At 40.1% G+C, this 24,363-nt stretch overlaps 1 protein-coding gene across 14 annotated transcripts in view; it reads left to right on the top strand.

Annotated features, from left to right (window-relative positions):
- The window catches only part of MRE11 (MRE11 homolog, double strand break repair nuclease), a 72,571-nt gene extending 57,417 nt beyond the window's left edge, over positions 1 to 15,154 (top strand). For 9 of the 14 annotated variants that reach the window (XM_072726189.1, XM_025993242.2, XM_025993246.2 and 6 more), the window contains 3 exons: positions 2,146 to 2,213; positions 9,083 to 9,158; positions 12,200 to 15,154. In XM_072726189.1, coding sequence (XP_072582290.1) covers positions 2,146 to 2,213; positions 9,083 to 9,158; positions 12,200 to 12,256 — 201 coding nt within the window. In that variant the 3' untranslated portion in view covers positions 12,257 to 15,154. The remainder of the gene's footprint in view (positions 1 to 2,145; positions 2,214 to 9,082; positions 9,159 to 12,199) is intronic. The other 5 variants (XM_072726192.1, XM_072726191.1, XM_072726197.1 and 2 more) reach the window with 1 other exon arrangement.
- Positions 15,155 to 24,363: the final 9,209 nt, after the last annotated feature.

Raw genomic sequence — 24,363 nt, 5'->3', positions numbered from 1 at the left:
ACTGCATACATACATTTATGGATTTCTGAGGATAAATAATATTGAGCCAAAAATCCATGCATGAAATATTAATACTGAAAATTGGAGTTCAGTGCATATAGAGGTCTCATTTAAATCTGGCTTCCTTTTGTTTCTTATCCTCTCACAACACTGTGGCTTATGTCCTGATGACTGGAGCTAGACTAAGACAAACCAAGCTGTCAGAATGTAAGGACCTCATTCTTAAGCTCTAGATTTAACATAAGCCTCTGAATTTCCTTTGGATTCCAAGATTTTATGTGGGCTTGACTCTCATCTTACCTTACTTTCAAAACCCACATCTCTTTATTCCTAAGGCAGTACTCTTCCCTCTGCATCAGGGTTTCTCAGTAGCAACACTATTGACCAGATAAGTCTTGGACCAGGTAAGTCACTGGAAGGGACTGTCCTCTGCATTGTAGAGTTTTTAGCAGCATCTTGTCCTCTACCCTCTAGATGCCAGTAGCAACTCCCTTAATTATGACAATCAGCAGTGTCTCCAGACATGCCCATAAGTTTCCAGAATAATAGTTATTACCACCTTCCCATTGAGAGTCAGTGCTCTATTTCATACCTGTCCCAGCAACATTTTTTCAGATTTCATTCTTCATCCCTTCAATATGTGACATGATTGGCCACCCTCCTTTTCCAGGAGACTTCTCTGCCCTGATTCTTATTTTGTCCTTTCAACTCCCTTAATTTCATCTTCTTTCCCCCCTTCTTCCTTTTGTTGTTATGTGGGTGTACAGGCACTAACTTTTATCCTGAGCTCCATTTTATTTGCATTCAACTGTTGCCTGCTATCACTTCCAGATCATCTAAAAACAAAATGAGCACATCCACAAGGTAGCTTTTCTAGAACTTTCTCTTATAAGGCATGAATTCAAAGGGATCAAGTGCTAATTTTTTCCTTCATTTTTTGATTTTGGTTATACAGTGGTAGATTAGAGGAGAATTGAATACATTTGATTCCTTCAAGGCACATAAGACAATCTTCTAATAGTTTTATGACAAAATGCAGAAATGTTGGGTGGATTCATAGCTTCTTAAGCAATTGCATTTAACAATTTTTTATTAATAGTTCAGTATTAGCCTGGAGGGGGAGAACTCAGGTGTTTTTTTCACTGTTTTGTCCTTGGCTTCATTCATTAGTTGAAAACATAGCAAATGTGTATATTGAATGTCAAGCTAACACAGAATGTGGAGGGATGAGTAAGTAGTATTTTGGATGATAGAATCAAGAATAACAAGTATCTTTCCTGAGACACGTAAAACTAACAAATGGTGTTTAACTGGGATGAATGTAATAAAAAGGTAGTACTTCCCACATGGTCTTATACCTAATTTTAAACTGGGAATGGAACACTAATTGTCTGACTCCTCACTAGAACCCGAGAAAACCACAGGTACCATCTGCACATGACCCTGTGTGAGTCATTCACCAGTCTAACTGCATGTTCTTCTAGATACCTGGCTGCTGTTGGTGTCCAGGAGAAAAGTGAGCTCAGACATGCATGCATAGGATACCATTTGTGATTAAAGAGTGACATTGGAGGGAGCTTAGGCTAAGTTTCAGGGGTTTTTTTTGTTTTGTTTTGTTTCGTTTTTAAGATTTTATTTATGGGGCACTTGGGTGGTTTAGTGGTTGAACATCTGTCTTTGGCTCAGATTGTGATCCCAGGGTCCTGGGATCCAGTCTTGCATTAGGCTCCCCAAAGGGAGCCTGCTTCTCCTTCTACCTCTCTGTGTCTGTCAAGAATATATAAATAAAATCTTTTTAAAAAGAAAAAAGATTTTATTTGAGAGAGAGAGAGAGCACAAGCAGGGGGAAAGGGCAGAGGAAGAGGGAGAAGCAGACTCCCTGCTGAGCAGGGAGCCTGATGTGAGGACTTGACCCCAGGATCCTCGAATCATGACCTGAATCGAAGGCAGACACTTAACTGACTGACCCACCCAGGCGCCCCTAAGCTTCAGTTTTAACAATTACTCTTTACTAATGTGGTTTCTGCCCCCTTTTTTTGACTTTTTTTTTTGTATATTAAAACATTTTTTTTTAATTCAGCTATTTGTTTTTATTCAGATGTTCCATTCTCATAAAAACTATTGATTGTTTTGTTTTTACCTTAGGTGATTGAGGTGGATGAGTCAGATGTGGAAGAAGACATTTTTCCTACCACTTCAAAAACAGAACAAAGGTAGATGCAGTGATTTTTCAGCAAAAAGAAAACGTCTGAAAAAACTTTCAATTAAACAAAACAAAACAAAAAAAAAAAAAACTTTCAATTATCCAGAATTCTACCTTTATGTTTTTCTGTGCCATAGAAGTTTAACAGATTTATTTTCAGCTGGTCAAGTAAATAGGGAAATGAATGAGCAAAGGCTAGTTCATAGAGGTGATGTAGCATTATTGCAAGTATTTTTCAATAAAACTTAAACTGTAATTTGTTTTGCCCTTATTACTCAAGGATTTTCCTAGTGGAGTTCTATGTTCTCTCTAATTAACAAAAAATAGTTTTGTTTTGTTTTGTTTTTTTAATAATTGATTTCAGCCCCTCTTCTTCATTTTCGCATTTTTACATACTGAGTTACACAGGGTGCTGTGCTAAACACTAAAAAGAGGAGCACATTGAATATTCCTGCCTTCAGAGCACTTGTATGCTTTTTCCTGTCCTTTTGGTTTTGCCATTTTTGCTATTACTGTAAAGCTTGACTTGTTGCACTGGTAGCATTTCTCTGTGTTAGTATTGTAGGTGGACACTGCTTAACTGAAGCTCAGTTAATGAATATTTCTACTTAAGAAAATAATCAGGAGCTTGTTTTAATTCTTTTTTTCTGTGAGCATTATATTAGGTCTGATGGGAGATAGAATAAATGTTTTAAAATGCTTACTGCCTTTAGGCAACATAAGTTGTAGTGGAAAAGAGAGATGAACACATTTCAATCCATTAAAAGATGATGAGTCAGTACATAATTATGTGTGAAATTTTATGATACAGACTAGGTGCGAGTGTTCATAGGCCCTTAGAAAATGGAACAAGAATTATGGGCTATGAAAGAAGAAAAAGCTTTCTAGAGGAAGTAAAATTCACTAAATTTACATTTAGCTGAGGTTTTGAAGATAGGAATCATCTGGAGCAGAAGGGTGGGGAAGGACATTTGAGAGTAATGCCTGAGCAGGAGCTGTTAGCTGTAAGGGAGAGAATGAGAAAACACTCTACCTCAGTGTTTTTCACCCTTGTTTCCATGATCTCAACGTTGTGTTTTGTTACCTAAGGATAAAAATTCAATATGATTTAAATGAATTGAAATAACAAGATAAATTAAATACTAAAGAATGAAATTTTGCTGCGTAGGATTGAGCTTGGGACAGGCCAAAACCATTGTAGTATCTCAAATATTTCACCTACCCTATACCTTTGAGCCAGTTTTCATTCCTGTGGTGTGATAATGACCTTGAGAATATATACTTTAGGGATCCCTGGGTGGCGCAGCGGTTTAGCGCCTGCCTTTGGCCCAGGGCGCGATCCTGGAGACCCAGGATCGAATCCCACATCGGGCTCCCGGTGCATGGAGCCTGCTTCTCCCTCTGCCTGTGTCTCTGCCTCTCTCTCTCTCTCTCTGTGACTATCATACATAAATAAATAAAAATTAAAAAATATATATATATACTTTATGTGAACTAAGTGTCTGTATTGGGAAAATTGGTAGGTATAGTTCCACATCCACATATTTGTTCAGTTAAACGTTATGCTAGGAGCTGGGGGTAGAAATATGGAAGAAATGTCTCCCTCCTTTGAGGATTTCCACTTTAGCAGTATGTTAATTATAAGGCACTAATATCCAACAATGTAAATGTTCAAGTGTAATGAAATCTAATGGAAGTGACACTGTCTTCTAGAATAGGTTATCAAAGGCTTGACAAAGAAGGTAGGCAACATGGGGGGTGATGATGAACAGGTGTGTAAGAATGCTTAGAAGAAATTGTCAGGGAGGAAGAATTTCTCCTACCCTTCAAGGTCTTTCTCGCTGGGCTAAGAATCAAATTGACATGAGACAGATAAATAGGAGGAAATCAAATTTAATTTCAAATGTAGGGGGAATCCACCCAAACAGGAAATTCCAAACTGACAAAATGAGGTATTATAGGTCATTCTGGACTGAGGAGAAAGGGGATAGGCGTCTTAGATGTCAATGGGAGAGAAAGCAATTCACAGGAAGGTGAAAGAGAGCACATGCTTGGTATAAACAAATGTTTGATGGGCCACTCAATCAGTAGGACAGACAGGACGTTGATCTTGCTGGGTTCCTCTCTGTCTACTATATGTGGTTCATACCATAATGTAGTTACCTATCTATGGTGATAGAACAGGCCCAATATCGAAATCCTTTTTAAGTATTTGAGAAGAAGGTAAAGAGCTTTTCCTGAATCTGCTGAGTTTTGATTGCTTTTTAATTCAAAATAATCTTCATGCCAAAGTAACCCATGTTGGGGTGGCCCACACAAAATTATTAGGGTGCATCATTAAATAGTAATGTGACAGGCCACAGACATCTGCTTGGAAAGGGAGGAAGGCCTCTGAGGAGGTTACGTTTAAGTGAAAATCTTATTGAGAGACTTGGCCTTGCAAAAAGCAGAGGGAAAAACACATGCAGAGTCTCCTGGAAAAGAAACAAACTCCCTGTAGTGTAGGAGCCAATGACTAAAACACGGAAAAGAAAGAATTTGAGGTAAGAATAGGAAAGTCAGGAATACATCATGAAACAGGAACAGTGGAGCAGGGTAAGGCATTTTGACTGTATTATAAATGTAGGCAAATCCATGGAAGGCTTTTGAGAGAGTAGTGACACCATCTGGATTAAGTTTACAAAGGAGCCCTGTGGTACAGGAGGCAGGGCACAAGTAGACTGACGTGAAAGGAGTGTAGTCCCCCAGAAGAGAGGTGATGGAGGCTTGCCACCAGAGTGGTAGCAGGGGAAAGGGGGAGAATAGATGGTTTCAGGGTGTACTGTGAGGTGGACATCACAGAAGTTGGGGATGAATGGAATATTTGGAGTGAGAGAGAATGAGGTATCATGATTGACTTCCAGGCTTCCTGCTGGAACGCTTAATACTTAGGCATAAAAGAAGAGAAACTGATTTTTGTAAAGGGATAATAGGCAGATAATCAAAAGTTCTGCTTTAGATGCGGAAAGTTTGTGCTGCCTGTGAAATTTATATGGGCAGTTGGTGGTTGTAGGCAATTGGATATATTGAGTCTAGAGCTCAGATAAGAGGTTTGAATGATACATAAATTTACCTCTCAGCAGCACATAACTGATACCCTAATACTTAACTTAAAGGCCATTGGAATGGATCGATCACCTTAAAAGAGAAGGTAGAAAGAAAAGAAGGCTTGTGTTCCAGTACCTGGGTTTCAACTTTTAGAATTTAGAAAAAGTAGCAGCACATGAGAAAGACCCAGAAGAGTACAGAGTTGCCAAAGCCATTGCTGCCCTTGGTAGAAGGAATGCAAAATCCCAAGACTTGGGCTCAGATACAGGTCAGATTGTATATTTGTGGTCCAGAGTTGAGGATAAATTGCAGTAGTTAGCTCATGAAGATTTACTTGAATTTCTCAGTCTTGAGTTACTGTCTTAAACTTGAGTTTAAGAATTACTTTGGTTCCAGCCAATAGAAACCTAACTCAAATTTGCTTAGGGAAAAGAAGATTTATTGAAAGAATATGAAGATATGTCAGTCCATCGAAAGAAAAGAGTTGTCCCTTCCAGTACTTGTTTGGCCACTCTTGTCTTTGTGAATTAGAACACACACACAAAGAAGTGTAACTTTCTGAGGTGTGTGTGTTTTTTTTTCTTTTTTTCCAGTAGTGCATCAGTAGTTGAGAGGAATATAGAATTTTAGCTTACATGAGGGCCTTATTTTTCATTATTGGAACTAATGAAAATATTTTAGTACGTTTGATATACATTTTAAGGGTATTAAAGAAAAATGTCTTGATTTTGTGACCATTTTGGGTTGTCTACTTTTCGGTAGAATAAATGTCTGTTTCATTCTTATTTACTCTTGAGATAGTAAAAATAACTGAATCGTTTACTCTTCTGAGCCTTTACATCTGTATTAGCTTGTGTAGTGCTCACATGTACCACATTATCCCTAAAGTCCCTTGGAAGAAAGTGAGGCAAAGGAGGTTAAATGACTTAACCTACAGTGGCCCAGGTAGTCACACAGCCAGGCATTCTCCAGAACTGTCTCTGCTGTTGCTTCATAGCATAATAGATTCACCTCTCAAACCATTGTACAGGCAGTAAGAACCATTTAAATGATGAGAGGCAGTTTAGAAATTAGCATTTTGGCAGCAGATCTGAAATCAGCCACAGCAGATTTGTGTTTCTGATGACAGCAACTGAATGACAAATTTTAGGTTGGTTTTAAAGAATTGTGTACTGGTGCCTTGGTTATTTTGATTATAATTTACAGTACTTAGGCTCTTTGACTTAGTAGGTATGGACCTTGTACAAGTTTTTTGGGTTTTTTTTTTTTTTAAAACCTCTCTGTGCCTCCATGTTCTCATTTATAAAATGAATATAATAGTATTTACCTCATAGGGTTATGAGACCCAAGTGAGTATTTATAAATTGCTAAGTACAGTGCCTGGCACACAGTAACAGCTCCATAAGTGTTTGTTAAATAAATTAAATAACAAGCAAGGGAAAATAGAGCAAGAGTAGCAGGAAGAATGGTAAGCAATAAAAGCACTAATGTGCCCAGCAGGTGACTTGAAAAAGGAAATCACTTCCAGTTGAGAAACTGCCTTCTGCCAGATGGGTAACAAAAAGCCTACTTTTCCCTAGAAAAGTTGTTCCCAAGCTCTGTTCTTATACTGGGAATAAGAGGACCTTTCAGGTTTGATAGATGTGGCAGATAAAACAACTTCCCTCAAAAGAGTGAACAGAAGACTCAACCCCATGGTGCGGGGGAGAGGAACAGAGATTGAGAAGATTCTGTTAAACCGTGGAGTGGTGGAGAACTCATATTTTTGCGGCACCTTTTATGTGCCAGGCACAATATAAGGCCAATTTATTTTTTTTATTTTTAAAGATTTTATTTATTTATTCATGAGAGACAGAGACAGAGACACAGGCAGAGGGAGAAGCAGGCTCCATGCAGGGAGCATGACTGATCCCGGGTCTCCAGGATCCTGTCCTGGGCCAAAGGTGGCGCTAAACCGCCTAGCCACCAGGACTGCCCAATATAAGGGCAATTTAACATGTTACCTAGTGTTTATGACACTGCTACAACTGACTTCTTGGCTGAACATCTTTAGATAGGAACTTTAATTTATGGCTCCAAATGATACCCAAACAAAAAGGGAGAGAACTTAGAGCTTCTGGCACTCAATTTGATACACCCTCTCTATTTTTTTTACCCATCCACATGAAGCTAATCAAGTTAAATAAACTCTTTCTCATATCTAGAAAAGGCCCATTTATTCGACCCAGCAATTAAAACAGTATAACCATTTCTTTCTCTCTCCCCCACTGATTTCTAAGGATAGGGAATCCTTCACAGAGGAGATCAGTAGCTCTTTGGGCTCCCCCAAGGCAGAACTTAGGACCCTTGCTATGATCAGGTAAGCCGCTGTCCATCATGGATGACTGGCTTGTTTCTGGGTCCCATTGGTTATTTGGGGACACATCAGAAGCAGAATCAGGTCTCAGTGGGTATTTCCTCCCATAAACCCCCCGTTTGTCCAGCCCCCCAACAACACATTAGCCTCACTCTGCCACCTTGGCATTGTGGCCTTCTGTTCTTGATGATCTGCTTCCTGTCACACATAGAAAAAAGGTCCACCACTGACCAGTTCCTGCTTAGGTCAAGTATGTTGGATGGGCACTCCACAGATTTCCCTTGAGAAATCTCCTGGATCTCTACTCCTAAAGTCATGTTGTTCCCTCCTGTCCTTTACTTTTATGCTCAGGAACCTGTGGGTTTTTTTCTTTTTCCTTCTGACACCTGCCCTTGATTCTAACCTGCTTGTCCAGACAAGACCTTCAAACATATTTCTTTTGCTATAACATTCCAAAGTGTGATAATAAATTATTAGCTAAGAATTCACAAATGCTGCTTTCCTCTAAGACAGAAGTCAACAAACTTTCTTAAAGGGCCAGATGGTAAATATTTTAGGCTTAGCAAACCTAGAGGCAACATTAAGGATATTTTGTAGGTATTTATATAACTACTGAAGTGTACCCCATTTCAAAATGGGAGAACTGTTCTTTGTTTCATAGGCAGTAAAAACCAGGCAGTCTGGATAGGCTGAAGCGGCCTGATCTAAGAGGATTTAGAATTCTCACTGATAAAAAAAAAAAACGTGAATGTGAGTTCCATTACAACAAGTTAAGCTTCAGAAGGATGGGAATCATGCTCTTTTTGTTCACTGATATTTCCCCGGGCCTTTCACAGTACCTGGAAAAGAGCAAGCACTCAGATATATATGCTATTTGATTTGGATTGAACATGAATAATACAAACAATGAGGCAACCCTAGAAAGTGGTGAGCCTCTTCTGAAATCCCTTTATCCTGTTAAAGAAACATAATTGATATTTGAATAAAAAAGTATTTCAGTGTTAAAATTTTCAGGAATGGGGATGGTAGTAGATGCACGTTAATTTATGCTAAACACTGTAATAATAAACCGGTATTGGTGTGGTGTTTCATCTATGTCAGGCACTGATTGAAGTCTTTCGGTATATGTACGTACTAAATCTCTAAAAAATGTATTACTATCCTCATTTTATGGATGAGGGAATTGAGGCAGAGAGGCTAAGTAAGTTGCCTGAAGCCACATAGCCAGTAAATGACAAAACTGGAATTCAGGCCCTAGCCTCAGAGTCCTTCTCCTCACCATTGAGTTTTTATGTCTCTAATATAGATTGAAGGGAAGGCATTAGCTATTTTTAATCCTGGCTGCTACTAGAATGAAAAAATGAACTTTATTAAAAAGGCGTTTCTGATGATTTCTCTGGTTCATTTTCCTGGTTTTTTCCATGTTTCTGCCTCAGGTGGTCGAGCACATCATCAAGCAAGCGCATGTCCCAGAGCCAAATAGCTAAAGGAGTCGATTTTGAATCGGATGAGGTAATAAAGTAATATTGTTAAATCTTTATTAATTTTTAGGTGTTTATAAAATTTGAATAAGGACTACTAAGCTAGTTGGTGTAAATAATTTTTAAAATACTTTAATTGATAACTTCCTTTGAACTATACTTAATGTTAAGAGTCAACAAGTAGCATTTGTTGAGTAACTGTAAATGTAAATGCTCAGATATAAAAGGCCTGCCAATTTTTAAAATATATGATATTCACTGAATTCTTGTTTAATTTGCCCTATGAATCATGAATCCAGAATAGTTTTTCTCAGCTTCTGTCATTTATGTTTGGAGGACTGATGGTGATACTCTGGAAATTTTTAATGTTACTTTAATAAATTATTTATTAAGTCCTCCATATATGCTTTACACATTTCATTAATAAAATGGTACATGGTGGTGCTTCTCATTTACAGAGGTGTTCAGGTGTTGAACACATGGCGGGACGTGTGAAAGAAACTCCAACTTCAGGTGGTTGTCTGGGCCAGAAAACTATCAAATCTCTTCTAAACTGAATGAGCAGGAGTAGGAAGAGGCAGACTCAAGACTAGCCTCTTCTTTTTACTCATTAATTGGTTCAGCTACGTTAAAGCCTGGCCTTTCCCATTTCTCCATGGCAGCGAGTTGAGGGGCCTTTGCTAGTTTTTGATGAATTACTTTAAGGTGTTTCTCTTAACTCTATAACCCCTTTCATTTCTTTATTTTTATTTCTTTATTTTTATTTTTTTAAAACTTTTTAAAAAGATTTTATTCATGAGAGACAGAGAGAGAGAGAGGGAGAGGTTGAGAGAGGCAGAGACACAGGCAGAGGGAGAAGCAGGCTCCATGCGGGGAGCCAGACATGGGACTCTATCCGGGGTCTCTAGGATCATGCCCTGGGCAGAAGGCAGCACTAAACTCGCTGAGCCACCTGGGCTGCCCTATTTCTATATTTTTTAAAAAAGATTTTATCTATTTATTTGAGAGAGAGAGAGAGTGTGTGTGTATAAGCAGTGGGGAGTGGCAGAGGGAGAAAAAGAAGCAGATTCCCCACTGAGCAGGGAGCCCCTGCAGGGCTCTATCTGAGGATCATGAGCTTGTGACCTGAGCTGAAGGCAGACACTTAACCCACTGAGCCGCTCAGGAGCCCCATTTCTTTATTTTTATTTTTAAAGTTTTTAAAATTGTGGTACAAACCTTGCTATCTTAAACATTTTTCATTGTGCAGTGCACTAGAGTTAAATATATTCACTTTTGTGCAATAGATCTCCAGAATTTTTTCATCTTCCAGAATTAAAAATCTTCACCATTGAACAACTCTTCATTTTTCCCTTTCCTCCCAGCCCCTGGTAGCCACCATTCTACTTTTTGTTTCTATGAATTGGACTGCTTTAGATACCTGCCATAAGTGGAGTCCCAGTATTTATCTTTTTGTGACTGGCTTATGTTACTTAGCATAATGTCTTCAATGTTCATCCCTACTGTAGCATATAACTCAGACCTTTCATTTGGAGCTTCACCTGTTGCTGTCATGTTCCTGTATCCCAGCTGTGTTTTGACCAGCTTTAGGAGAAGACCCACCAGCAGTTCAGGCTACAGAGAAAAATGGCAGCATGAGCTCCGTCTACCTGTGAAATACTACCATGTTGCCTCTGGGAGGAAAGCAAGTGGTTGTGTACTCATTGTTCATTCTAAAGCATCTAGATAGACATGTTAATATGTTACAGTTAGAGATTTGTATATAGTTCATGTTAACTACAAGGAAAAACTATTAGCAAATTATTATGCCAAAGTTTGGATTTATCTCTGGTTTATTAATAAGTTCTGCCTTTGTTAATAGCAGAAAATGAATTACTAAATGTGATTTGTATTTTTTAAGGACTCCATTTCTCACTAGAGATAGCTAACTTAGCTAACATTTGAATGTGTTGATTCCATCAACAAAGCCTAACACCAAATAATTATCCCTTTTTATTAGTATCTTAAACATAAATCAAAAATTTACAAGCAAATTTGCTTTCTTCTGAATGTTTAGCTAGAGAATACATAAGAATCATTTTATCCTTATTAAATGTTATAATTTGGGCTTATCTGAAGTTTGTTGGTTTTCCTTCTCTTTAACTAAATTGTTAGTACTGGTATTTGATAAGTCCTGTCTGCTCTTACTATGCATATAATCTTCAGCCTCATTCCAGCACGGGAACTTTCATACTACTACTTTTTCCACAAAGATATTTGAAAGATTGATTTGTTAGGTGATTTTTTACAGCAGTCCGAGAGTAGCTGTCTACTGCTAGCATGAAATGGGTAACGGGAAATAAAAATTACAGCTATTTCTGAGTTAGGTCATGTGGTTTCATTATTTAAGGGGGTGAGTTTCCAGAACATTAGGTAACACCAGTAATAAAATGTAACTGGAAAAAAACCTATTCAAAAAGCAGAGGGACATCTGGTTGGCTAAGTGGTTGAGCATCTGCCTTTGGCTCAGTGATCCCGGGGTCCTAGGGTGGAGTCCTGCATCAGGCTCCACACAGGGAACCTGCTTCTCCCTCTGTCTGTATCTCTGCCTCTTTCTGTGTCTCTCATGAATAAATAAATGAAATCTTTAAACACACACACACACACACACACACACACACACACACACACATACAAAAACAAAAAGCAAACAGAAATGACTTAAAGAATATTAATTTTCCTGGTTTACCCACACCTTATTTGCCTTTATTAAAGTTAATAACTGAGAGAAATGTATATGGAATATATTGTAGGGCTACACACACACACACAGATATATATATCTCACAGTTATTTTCAGCGCTTGCTAAGAATTTTGTTGACTTATTTATTTTAACAGTGGAATAGCTACCAGAGAAGAGAGGAAAAGATAAATGAACAAACTATTCATATTTATAACGGAAATAGAAAAATGAATGTCCGCCTCATGTGAAAGGAGGAAATGGCTTTTACTGGTATTATTGTTTACCCATGTCTGTCTTGTCTGAGTGAAGCGTGGAACCATCACTCACATAAATTTGTATGTGATTTCAGGATGACGATGATGATCCTTTTATGAACATTAATTCTTTAAGAAGAAACAGAAGATAATATATTTAATGGCACTTTGAAGTTTTCAAGATTCAGGAAAAATTAAAACATGCAAGCTAAGAGTTTACAGTTGAAGATTGTTTTTGCTGTTACCTAAAGAATTTGAAAGAGACTTATTTAACAGAGAAATGTGTAAGAATTTATGTTTTTGAGTAGCATTTCCTGTACATGACTCTTTTAATTGAGAACCTTCCCAGCTCAAGGACATAACAAAACAACATTGGTTCTCTTTATTTTTTATTTTAGTTGTTAACATTACCTGGGGCGCTCTATAAAATCAGAGTGTTATTTTCTTCACAGATATTAGTATACATCTTACTGAATGAGGGCTTTGCTTCAATACCATTCATCAGAATAAGGTTTGAAAGAAATCTATCACTCTGCGTTTCTGCTTCATGAACAAAGACTATGTGAATATTTTATTGTAGTTACATTTAGTGAAATTGAGAGAAAGAGCTTATAAAATGTAACCCCTTTATAATTTTAGTAATTTCTAGATTCTGGGTTTCCAGAAGGTAAAACACATCTATGTGAAACTGTGCCTAAGCTCGCTGTTTGTTATTATGTATTATTCTTTTTCTAAAGCTTGTGATAGTGTCAGCCACCTGCGATTTTGAATGTTAGGGGTACCTTATGCTTTGACTAATGAGATGTATTTGTATTAAAAAATAGAACAATCTCAGAATTATTTTTTTATTTCAAAAGATTGCATTCCCATTGGGTTCCCATTAGTTATTTTCTTCATTCGTCATGGTTCTTTGTCTTTTTCCAGAGCTCTCATCTATTTCTACAAGAAAAAGTGTTAAAACAGCAACAACAACTTACTCTTAACTGTATTTTTCTTAGAAAATATTGAAGAGCTTTTTTAGGTAGAGTGGTCAGTTGAGCACCATGATAATATTAGATTAAATTATCGAAATATAACTTCTGTGGATTATGAATGCCAAAACTTCATAATAATAATATTTTATCCTAACATCGGTTATGGGCAGTTCCAGAAATCTTAGTGAGGTAGCCTTGTTAAGTTTGTATTTTGCTGTACTAACCAGGCCTGACCCTGCTGAGCTTCCACAATCAGGCACATTCAAGGGGTTATGGCCATGGGCAAGCTTATGTTTCCTTACTCATGTTCAGGGGGGACATAGCAATTTGACCTCTTCACATTTAAGTTCAGTAATTCCATCTCCATCTGAAGACTGATACAACACCTCCTGGAGTATTCCTTCTTTTCATCTCTGAGGTAGCTGTATCTAAAGACTCCTTAGGAAAGTCACAGATCTTGGCGGTATAACAGCCTAACGTTTCTTCATTTGTAGAATTAAACACTTGACTGAGCAATATTCATGATTACTGACATGGCCACATCTGGACTATGTCAGATTATAAAAGATAGAACATTTGCCTACTGGCTCTCTCCATATTGTAGCCCTTTGAAATTGTCTTGATCAAGATCTGAGATATTCTGTGAGATAAATTGGGATAAAACATGTTATATTTTTTTAAAAAATATTTTTTGTACCTAACTGGAATATAAATACTGGTTATCAGCATTAAATCAGTGAAGGCGTTGTCCTATGAAATAGTCTCAGGTACATGTCCCCACCTCTGTAATCTTCCCAGAAGAAAAGAAGCCAGGTATGAGAGTTGCTTTCCATGTAGAATGAAAGCTGGTTTGGTGGTGGTATCTGGGCAGTGTAGCACTACCCCTGCACAGGGCAGTCAGTGTCTGCTAATGGCTCTTTCTCACCTGCCACAGAGATGTGCTTGGTTGAAGGTCGTAGTGAAGGAGGCAGTCACAAAAGCATGCTGACAAGTTCTTAAGGAAAAAGAATAAGACTTTTTCTCTAAAAATTGCCCATGGTATGAGAAAGGTAATAAATGTCATGCCGTTAGCTCCTAGGAAAAATGATTCTATGGCAGTTAGAGAAGTGAAATTCTTAGCTAATCCAAGTCATTTTGTTAATACTACCATGTCCCTTCAATAAGGTAAATAAAACATGAAAAAATCCTTTCTGATACAGTGTTGTTACATAGTTAAATATGCCATCTAGCCTTGATGTTCTGTATTGATGCCATAAAACCTAGAGTTTTCTGGGTTTTCAGACGTGTTAATACAGGTGTGTATAGGTGATTCCAGATGATTGCAGAGCACCTGCAGTAATTAGAAATTTCAACTATTTAGGCAAATGACTTAATTCAAGTATAAAGAAACAGTCGTCCCCCCCCCCCAAACTTTTAAAATTATAAAGTACAAAACCAGAAAACTCATGTGGTTTAATAAATGATTGTAAAGTGAATGCTCATGGCATCTCTATACAGGTTAAGGAATAGAAAGAATTATATCACTAGTTCCCCAGAAGCCCACTGAGTTGTTCGTCCCTCTCATCTAGCTAATCAGTCTTTGACTTCTGTCATTGAGAAGCTCCTATTTTTGCCACAAGGTGGTGCTTCCACCATTAGATGGTGAATAGGAAGATGCAACAGCAAATCTGAAATGAAGAAGTTAGAGTTTTACAATAAATTTGGAACCTATGCAATAATACTAAGCCTATGCAGTAATACCAAAATTAGCCTTTTAATCTTAGATGTAAATTGCTTTACATATTTCACCAGGCTTTGCCTGTTACCAAGGAGATTGCCATTTTGATAAATTTTACAACTAATGGTTCAAGAAGAAACTTTTGTTTTAATAAAGAGAAAAGCCCTTTAGTAGAAAAATCAAACTTAAAAGTCTCCCGTTGTAAAATTTGTCTTTTGAAATGTACCATATTTAAAATAACTTTGCCCCAATGTAATCTGGTTTTTCTTTTTTTATCATACATTTAATTCATGGTATTCTGTGGCTTTTTAAAACTTGTAAAAGTTTTATAGAATAAAGGTTTGTGTCTTAAGTCCAAAGAGCTTCCATATGCTTGAATAAAAAATGTCTTCATTTTGCCATTTGCTTATCCCTTTTAAGACTTATTTTAACTTAATGTTTATTAGCTAGATCTGATTATACTGGAATTTTAGTTTGATCTCTATAAAGCCAGTTCACACAGCTTGCTATTGCCATGCACATTTGTATATCTTTACCATGATTGATCACCAGATCTGATTTTAGCTGTTTTTAAATTATAAAGGCAATGTATATTTATTCTTCAAAATTTAAACATTGACATATATATCAATATATACATATATATGTGTGTGTCTGTTTCCCTATAATCCTCTCCCCAGACTTAGATCCCAACAATTAGGCGCCTGGGTCGGTGGTCGCGCGTCCCGGGGGGCGGGGACTAACCCTACCCCTTGCCCGCAGCCGCGCCGCCGCGCCCTCTGCGGCCCCGCAGCCCCGTCGGGCCAGCCCGGCCTGATGGCGCAGATGGCGTCCATCCACCGGGGTGGCGGTGGGCTCGGCTGTGGGGCACGTGGTGGGCAGCGCCAGCGCCCTGACCGGAGCCTTCAGCGGGGGCAGCTCGGAGCCCGCCCAGCCCGCCGCTCAGCAGGCCCCCACCCGCACCCGCACCCGCACCCGCACCCACACCCCAGCCCCTGCAGATGGGGCCCTGCGCCTACGAGATCTGGCAGTTCCTGGACTGCTCCACCACTCCGTGACCTGTCCCTGTGTGAGGGCTTCAGCGAGGCCCTGAGGCAGTGCAAGCACAACCACGGTCTGAGCTCCCTGCCCTGAAGAGACAGGTACGGACTGGTGCAGATCCCTGAGCCAGCCCTGCACCCACCTTCACCCCTTCATCGACAGCCAGACCATGACCTCAGATTGTACCCATGTAGCTGGGATTGGGAGTGAGGAGGGGGGTTTCTCACCCCACAGATGACCGGAGCCGCAAATGTGCAATTAAAAGAGTTTATTTTAGACCATTAAAAAAAAAATCCCAACAATTAGGTACATACTTCTCCAATTAACTTGAGCATGATCACTGACAGAAATTATTGAATTAGAACCCCAAATCATATAATTAAATAATAGTTCCTGTATCAAAATGTATTTTCAGCTTGGACTTGACATCCTCATTTTTCAACATCTGTCTCTTCATGTACCATTTGTACAACATTTAAGTATAGAGGCTGTGTAGATGTTTCAATGTCTGATAAGGCTAATCATCCCTCCTAGCTTCTCTGATTTGCCTTTCACATTTAACACTACAGTCCAGTGGGGAATTAATGTTTATGTGTGATATGTGGTGTAGGGATCATGTTTGGTTCTGTTCCATATGGAGATGCACTTGCCCCCAGCACCATTTGTTGAAATGACTGCCCTTTGTCTTGCTCTGCAGAACTGTTTAGTCATTCATTAAAGACCATATTCATATATACAGATGTTTCTGAACTCTATTCTGTTCCATTGATCTATTTGGAATTAATTACTATAGTTTTTAGATGAGCCTTTTATATATTTTGCTTGTGACCTAACACGAGGTTTTAACAAAAATAACTGCCTAGTTTCAGGCTGGCTATAATTCTCAACTGTTGCCCATTGCAGTTGATTTGATTTACATCTTGATTTTAGTCTCAGTCTTCACTAGGTATTTCCTTTGATAGTCAAAGATAATGATTTTGGTTGCCAGGGCTAAAACTTGCTGTTTGAGATTAGGAAGATTCCTTTCCTTTCCTTGCTAGGATCTTTGTGTTATCTCACCTGAATATCAACCTTATTTACCTCGCTTAATGTTCCTTTGCCTTTGTGGGACATAACTGAATCAGAAGAGGATGATAGTGTTTGTTATGTCCCTATCTCATACCCACCTTTCCTTCCTCCAACCTGTGTAAAGCATGTACTATCTTTCCTTCCTGTTTGAGACTCTTCCTGCGTATACAAAACAGCCAATTTAGGGTTTCTTCCAGCTCTAGTCCACTGCCCAACCTCTGTGTCTCTACCCACTAGTTCCCTTCCATCTGCACTTTCAGCTCCCTATCACGGCCATCTCCTTGTATTCTTCAGGGATCCCTTCTCATCACATAGCAGCAGATGCTCATATTGAAGGAAAGGAGGGAAATGAAGGAGAGACCTGTGTATTGAGTTTCTGTCCATGCCAGGACCAAGTTACATGCATATTATGATTTAATTCTTACAACAATGCTATAAACAGGCATTATTACCCTTTTGCTATGGATAAGAGTAAAGGTTTAAGCATAAGATTACATTTCTAATAAATGGTAGAGCTGAGATTTAAGTTAATTCCTGAATCCAAATCTCATTCTTTCCAGGTGACCACACTGCCTCCCATAATTGAGGCATGTCCCGACTCAATTAGAATCACTAGCTTCAAATCCTGATGCATCTTTGTACATGGATTATACAAAAAAGGGCAAAGTCCAAAGGAGAAGCTCAGTTGGATCTAAAGTTGGTCATTGACCTAGGCAGGGTGACACCAGGAAGAGAGCTTTCCCTTGGACAGAAACATTTCGGATGGCTACAGGGATTCATATTAAACAATGAGTAGTAAATATAGGTGAACCATTGACCAAGTTCTTGTGAATATTAAAAATGTCAGTGGCTTCCAATTGGTTTAACCTGTAATAGATGGTAGACTCAGAATGAACTTCCACTGGGATTCTCAGGATTGTTTTAGGAAATTTCATGTGTCTATCAACTAAAAACCTCTTTAATAGTGATTTCCCACAGGAAGTGTTTCTGTATTTTGTCTTTTTCCCCTAGATCACATTTATTAGTTTTTTTCTGGTTATGAAAATATTCGAGGAAACCCAAAAAGTATTAAATAGCATAAAGAAAAAACATATGTATGTATTTGTGCATATAGCTGTTTCTTTAAATTCTTAGATGTTAACTTTTTGGACATAAAGTATGGTCATATTTAAAGATTTGGTAAAAACTGACAAATCACATCTTTGAATGGCCAAAGAACATGAATTAAAAAATGAGAAACTGGAATTGCAAATAGGTAATAAACTTAGGACTTTATTAGTAATTAAACTTTGAATGGTATGTCATTTTTAACTCTCAAAATAGAATTTTTTTCATTCATTCAACATTGAGTGCCAGCTGTTTCAGACACTAAGCAAATACCCACCTCCTCCAAAAAAAAAAAAAAAAAAGTAACAGATACGACCTCATGGAATTTTTAGTCTGGAAGAAATACCATTTACTGAACCCTTTTTATGTGCCAGGACTACACTAAGCACATGTAAACACTATTGCATCTCAACCACAAAACTCTATGAGGTGGGTATTTTTATGTACTATGAGGAAGCAGGTGTTCAGAGACTGACTTGTATGAGTCACATGGCTGTATATAGGCTGTGTCCAACTCTTTACTAACCTCAAAGATCTCACTGCTAGCTTCTGGGTGAAGGGAAATTGTAAAGCCTAAAATCAATGGAGGAAATTCTTTTCAGTGGATTTCAAGAAGTTAAATGATTAGGTATTGGTTGGGTAGTAAAAGAGGGGCTCTCCTGTTGCTATTGTGAGTATAAATATATGTATCCTTTCTGCAAAGCAATCTGGCAAAATTATTAGAAGCCTTAAAATATTTTCATCTCCTTTACCTAAAAATCTATATTTTGAACCCTACCCTAAGGAGAGAATCAGAAATGTGGGTTTAAAGATTCATGTGCAACTGATAGAGTATTTGATTTAAAAAAAAAAAAAGTGTGTGTATTGTAGATAAAATGATAAAATCATGCCATCTCTGGAATTTGCTTCAAAATAAACAACTAGGGGAGGAAAAATGGTTTGAAGCTTGATGATGGGTACATGTTTAAGTTTATTACTATATTTCCATGTAAAAAGTAAAAAATATGTATATAAAAAGATGATTCCATCAAGTGTGATTTGTTATAGTGAAAAATATTGTATTCTATGAGATAAAGTATGCAGCCATTAAAAGGATGTTTTTGAGAAAAATTTAGAACATGGAAACTGCTCTCAGAATAATGCAGCAGTACACAAAACTGATAAAACTTCAGTTATGTACAGAGATTTAAAGGGGACACGCCAAAATGTTAATAGAATTGTGGTGGGTTTTATTTTCTCATGTTCTTTGTAACTTTTTTTGCAGATACCATTTATACTTGGAAAAAAAGTTAATTTACAGAGAATAAGAGTCCGTGTACCTATAACTGGTCCTTTATCATTGTCACTGAGGGGACTCACTGGCCTGATCAGCCAGCTAAGCCACCATGAGACCGTGACAATTTGGAGTCACATGTTAGGGGATGGTTGGCAGGGAGGAAATCACAGTGTGGGCTTTGTGATTTATACCCTCTCCTTCTGCAGAGCATAGCCAGTGTGTCTGTAAGCGATACCTCCATTGTCAAGGGGTGATGGTGAGATTAACAGCTCTGCTTTAATTCTTGGAGGGCTTTGGAATTTTTTGTCTGTAAAAACAGTCTATTTTTGTTTTTACACGGGCATGCACTAAGTATTTAGTAAGACCTGCTCTGTGGAGGTACATACGAGGCTTAGTTTAAAAGGTGAAAAGACCAGAGTGCCTACACGTAAGGAAACTCAGTTTAATGGGAGAAGCCAACATAGTTGTTCCATCATATAAAAAAGGCTGTGGTAGAGGTATGGTTGAGATCTGACCTCTACATTTAAATCCACCTTGTTTACTTCACTGTATATAACTCTTCCTCAGAGAAATATCATATTTCATACACCACAGATTTCCTTAATTCCACTGCCTGCAAGGTGAATTTTCAACTGTAATTGCTAGAAATTGTCTTTATTGTTGTACTAAAATAGAAATCACAAATTAATATGAAAAAAGACTACTTTTTCTGGTGCTCAAAACTAATGACCTCAAGTGGCAATTAAAAAAAAAACCTATTAAAGCACTTTTCAAGAGTGTAAGATCAATGATAGCTGTGGTTTACATCCTATGAAAATGAGTGGCAGATCCAGTGATGCCTTCTAGAAATATAATTTTTACTTGGTATTATTTAAAAAAACAAAACCTAGGAGACATCATTCCTCCCTCTATAGGATGCAGTGTTAACCAAATGGTTTAAACACCATGCTCAGTTATCTTCTTTTACTTTCTGAGGATCTGATTTGAAACAAAGCACATAGCAGAAATAAAAGAGAGAAAAAATAGTTCAATGGTAATTAAGAGTATAGAATTAGAACTGGTGCTAGGAAATATGACTCAACCTGTAGGATTGCAGAAAATCTCCTTGAAACATAAGCTCCATGGCTTCACCTGTTAGAGGAATCCTATCTTCCCTTTGCCCTCTCAGAGATGTAATGAAGAAATCCTCATTTTCAGTTGTTAACTAGCAAGAGAACCAGGATATATTTCCACAGAAGGTAGATTTTACATTGAATTTAGAAGATGGGAGTTTATATAATTTCATATGATTAAAACTTAAATATGTCCCAGGATTCTTTTTTAAGATTTTATTCATTTATTCATGAAAGACAGAGAGAGAGAGAGAGAGAGAGGCAGAGACACAGGCAGAGGGAGAAGCAGGCTCCATGCAGGGGGGCCGACATGGGACTGGACTCCAGGATCACACACTGGGCCAAAGGTGGCACTAAACCGCTGAGCCATCTGGGCTGCCCTGCCCCAGGATTTTTAAAGTAGATATGGCAACTCTTTCTTGGCTACCTTCCCATCCTTGTCTCATTTCTCTACCCCCCTATTCTAGGGTTGTGGCAGTCAAGGGATCAGTGAGTCTTCACAAGAGATAGAACACCTTAGCTAGGTCTTCAAGAATGAAGAGTTTTTCTGGGTCTGGGATCAGAGAGAGGATGATTCTAGACAGAAATAGTATCTTGAATGCAATAGCATCATGAACTGGGATGGGCTGTGAGATGACCCCAAGATTCTAATCATGGTGAACAAATGAACAAGAAAAGGAGCAAGTGCTACGAAAGTAAGGATATAGTGAGTTTAGTTTGGAGCTTGTTGGGTTTTAAGTGTATGTGGGTATTGAGTGGGAATTTCCAGGCAACAGTTGAATGTGTAATATCAATCCAGAGCTTTCAAGAGGATTGGTAAGTAGAGATGCAGATCTTGGAGTCACTTGTGAGTGATGGTCCAACCAGTGGAGATGGTTGAGATTTAATTCAAGAGGACTAGATAATGGAGGATGGCACTCTGGAGCACCAACAGTAGCTAGGAGTTCTGTGGTGGTACAACTAATGCTACCATTTGTCTACTTTATGGATTAAATGGGCTATTACCAGTTGGCCCAATATACACTCCACCATTTATAAAACTATGTAAATGTGCAGAGGGAGTTCAAATAACTCACAAAGTACTTGGAGCCACAAAGTGTACATTGGAATTGGGGTGTATTTCTTTTTACTTATCCTAAATATATAATTTATATCATTTTAGCCTCTGGCTCCAGTGTCCTGGAACTTGGAAATGGATTCCAAAAGTAACATGCCTGCACACTGTGTTTTTACTCGTTGAGAATATCTTAAGCCATACTTTATACTTCAAGTCTACTTGATTCATTTGTAACTAAAGTATGATGACATCCCACTTTTGCCATTAAAACAGATCAACGTTGAGTGACTGTCATGTCTGCATGATGCTAATTGTTCTTTCTTCCCCTCTGCCACTATGATTGGCACCAGAGAATTGTGGGTGTGGTGAGTTTTTAACTAAAGTAGGACCTTTTCAGGAAATAATATTGGTGTTAAAGGACCTACTGCTTGCCGTGCCAGGACTACTGATGTGGTGAGGCTCCCAAACTTCTTTCTGAGGCCTCCGTGTGATATTATTATTCTGTAATTCTTTGTCTTGTGAATGCCTTTGAGGTGATTTACTATTTTTCTTCTACCTCAAGTCCATTTGAAAGAGTTAAACTGGGATGCCTGGGTGGCTCAGCTGTTGTGCTGCCTTTGGCTCAGGGCATGATCCCAGAGTCCTGGGATCGAGTCCCCCATAGGGCTCCTGCATGGAGCTTGCTTCTCCCTCTGCTTGTGTCTCTGCCTCTCTCTCTCTCTGTGTCTCTCATGAATAAATAAATAAAATCTTTTTTTAAAAAAAGTTAAACGCTCTGCTCTTTGGTATGTTTAATACATGTGACTATTATTAGAGACAGAAATATAATTACTATTTGGCGGATCCTGACTATTCACAGTGTCCTTGGTTTTATTAGAACGCACAAAGGAAGGAGCTGCTTCATTCTGTAAGAGCAGCTTTGTGTCTTCCCAAATCTTCATAATAGAAGCTATAATGTTATAGAACCGTTAAAGTCTCTCAGGAAGGAACCTCTTTTTAAGATCTAGTCTTGGGGCACCTGGGTGGCTCAGTTGGTTAAAGCTTAGTCTTGATGTGGGGGGGGGGGGATTTTTTGTTACATTAAGCACTGGGCTATTGTTACAGTTGGTGGTAAATTTGGCGGTAAATTGAGGCCAGAAGAGCTGAGCTGGGAACTCGGGAGGCTGAGCAGAGAGCCAAATACCTGAGGAAGAAGTGATTCTAGACTCTGTTTCTAACCTTGGATATTGTGTGTAGTCTCCATTGCTCCAGAGCACACTAGTCCGACTTCCAACTACCAGCACCAGCACCAATATTTACTTACCTACTTGCCAGCGGGAAGTGCAGGAGAATTAACTACACCCCAGGGAGCAGACAGACCTCAACCACTGATTGGCAGGAGTGGTGAGTAAATCCCTCTCTTGTCCACTGGTTTGGATAGCTGAGGTGTATGCTTCACAATGGCTTTTCCAACAGGTTTAAGCTGCAGTCACTCACAGTGGTAGCTGGCCTGACAATATACTCTTTATTGGCCACCTTCTCATCCTTGTCTCACTTTTCCACTCCCCTACCTGGAGCGGAGCCCAGGTGGGAGCAGGAGCCCGAGCCAGGGCCAGTCTCTCACTTTTCCACTCCCCTCCCTACCTGGGCTTGAATCATTCGATGGAGTCCCAGCAGGATGAGATGACACAATAGACGGTATACCTGACCTTTAGCATTTGAACGAGGGTGAGGCCTGCGTTAGAAATAGTCAACCCATGACTGCATGTCTAGAACCAGGGAGAAGGTGGTGAGGACATCGACAGAGGGGTCTCTGAAAACTCTGCCTGCGGGAAAAGGAAAGCTTGCCACTAAGGCCAGAAAAGTTAAATAACTTGCCCAGGCTTTCAGAGCCAGCTAGTGACAAAGCTGTGATTTGAGCCTGATGGCACAGATCCACGGACAGTGCAGTGGGTGGCTGGGCTGGGGTGACTGGGAGAGACTTCACAGTGGGAATGAAAACGGGTGAGCAAGATATCAAGATCTGTAAAGTAGGCAGAGAGCAAAAACCACGGGTCACACCCCTTACTACAGCTTCAAAGCTTCTCTGGCAAGGAGCGGCACCGAGCGCCTAGTCCTTTGGTTCTTTGACCGGGTCAGCGGCGCGTCCTGCTGAAGGGTTTCCTTGGAAAACCAAGCCCCCACGTCGGTTTAACCCGGTAAGGGGACGAGACCCGGCAAGTCGTCCAGCAAGTCTGAGGTCTGGTCAGTGGGGGGCTCGGGGAAGCCCTGACGTCTACCGGGTTGGGTGGCTCGCCTGGTTCCCAAAGCCGCGGGCCCGGGCTGCGCCGCTGGGCGCCTCCTCCCGCGCGGGCAGGAGCCGAGGCCGAGACAGGGGGAGCCGCCCCGGCCCGCCCCGGGAGCCGCCGACCCCGCGCGCCGAGCTTGGCCGGGCACCCCGTGCCCCCCACCCCCGCCCGCTCCTCGACTGTGCGGGGCCGCGGCGGGGCGGGCGCGCGGGGCTGACTCGGGGGAAGAGCCTCGGAGCCGGGCGGAGTCTCGCTCGCGGCGTGGAGCGGGCGGGGGGCGGCGCGCCGGGAAGGAGCCTCGCCAGCCCGCGGGGTCGCCTCCCGCACGGGGCCGGGCCGGGCCGGGGCGGGGCGGGGAGCGAGCGGGAGCGGGGAGCGGGAGCGGGAGCGGGAGCCCGAGCCGGAGCCCGGCGGGAGCGGGAGAGGGAGCGGGGAGGGAGCGCAGCGGGAGCGGGGAAGAGAGCGGGAGCGGGAGCGGGGAGCGGGAGCGGGAGCGGGGCGGGAGCGGGAGCGGGGCGGGAGCGGGGAGAGAGCGGGGAGAGAGCGGGGAGAGAGCGGGAGCGGGGCGGGAGCGGGGCGGGAGCGGGAGCGGGGCGGGAGCGGGGCGGGAGCGGGGAGAGAGCGGGGAGAGAGCGGGGAG

This window comes from Vulpes vulpes, chromosome 11 (genome assembly GCF_048418805.1).
Source record: "Vulpes vulpes isolate BD-2025 chromosome 11, VulVul3, whole genome shotgun sequence".
NCBI classification, from domain to species: domain Eukaryota; kingdom Metazoa; phylum Chordata; class Mammalia; order Carnivora; family Canidae; genus Vulpes; species Vulpes vulpes.
Note: the sequence above shows the minus strand (reverse complement) of the source record. Positions and strands in the feature narration are given on the sequence as shown.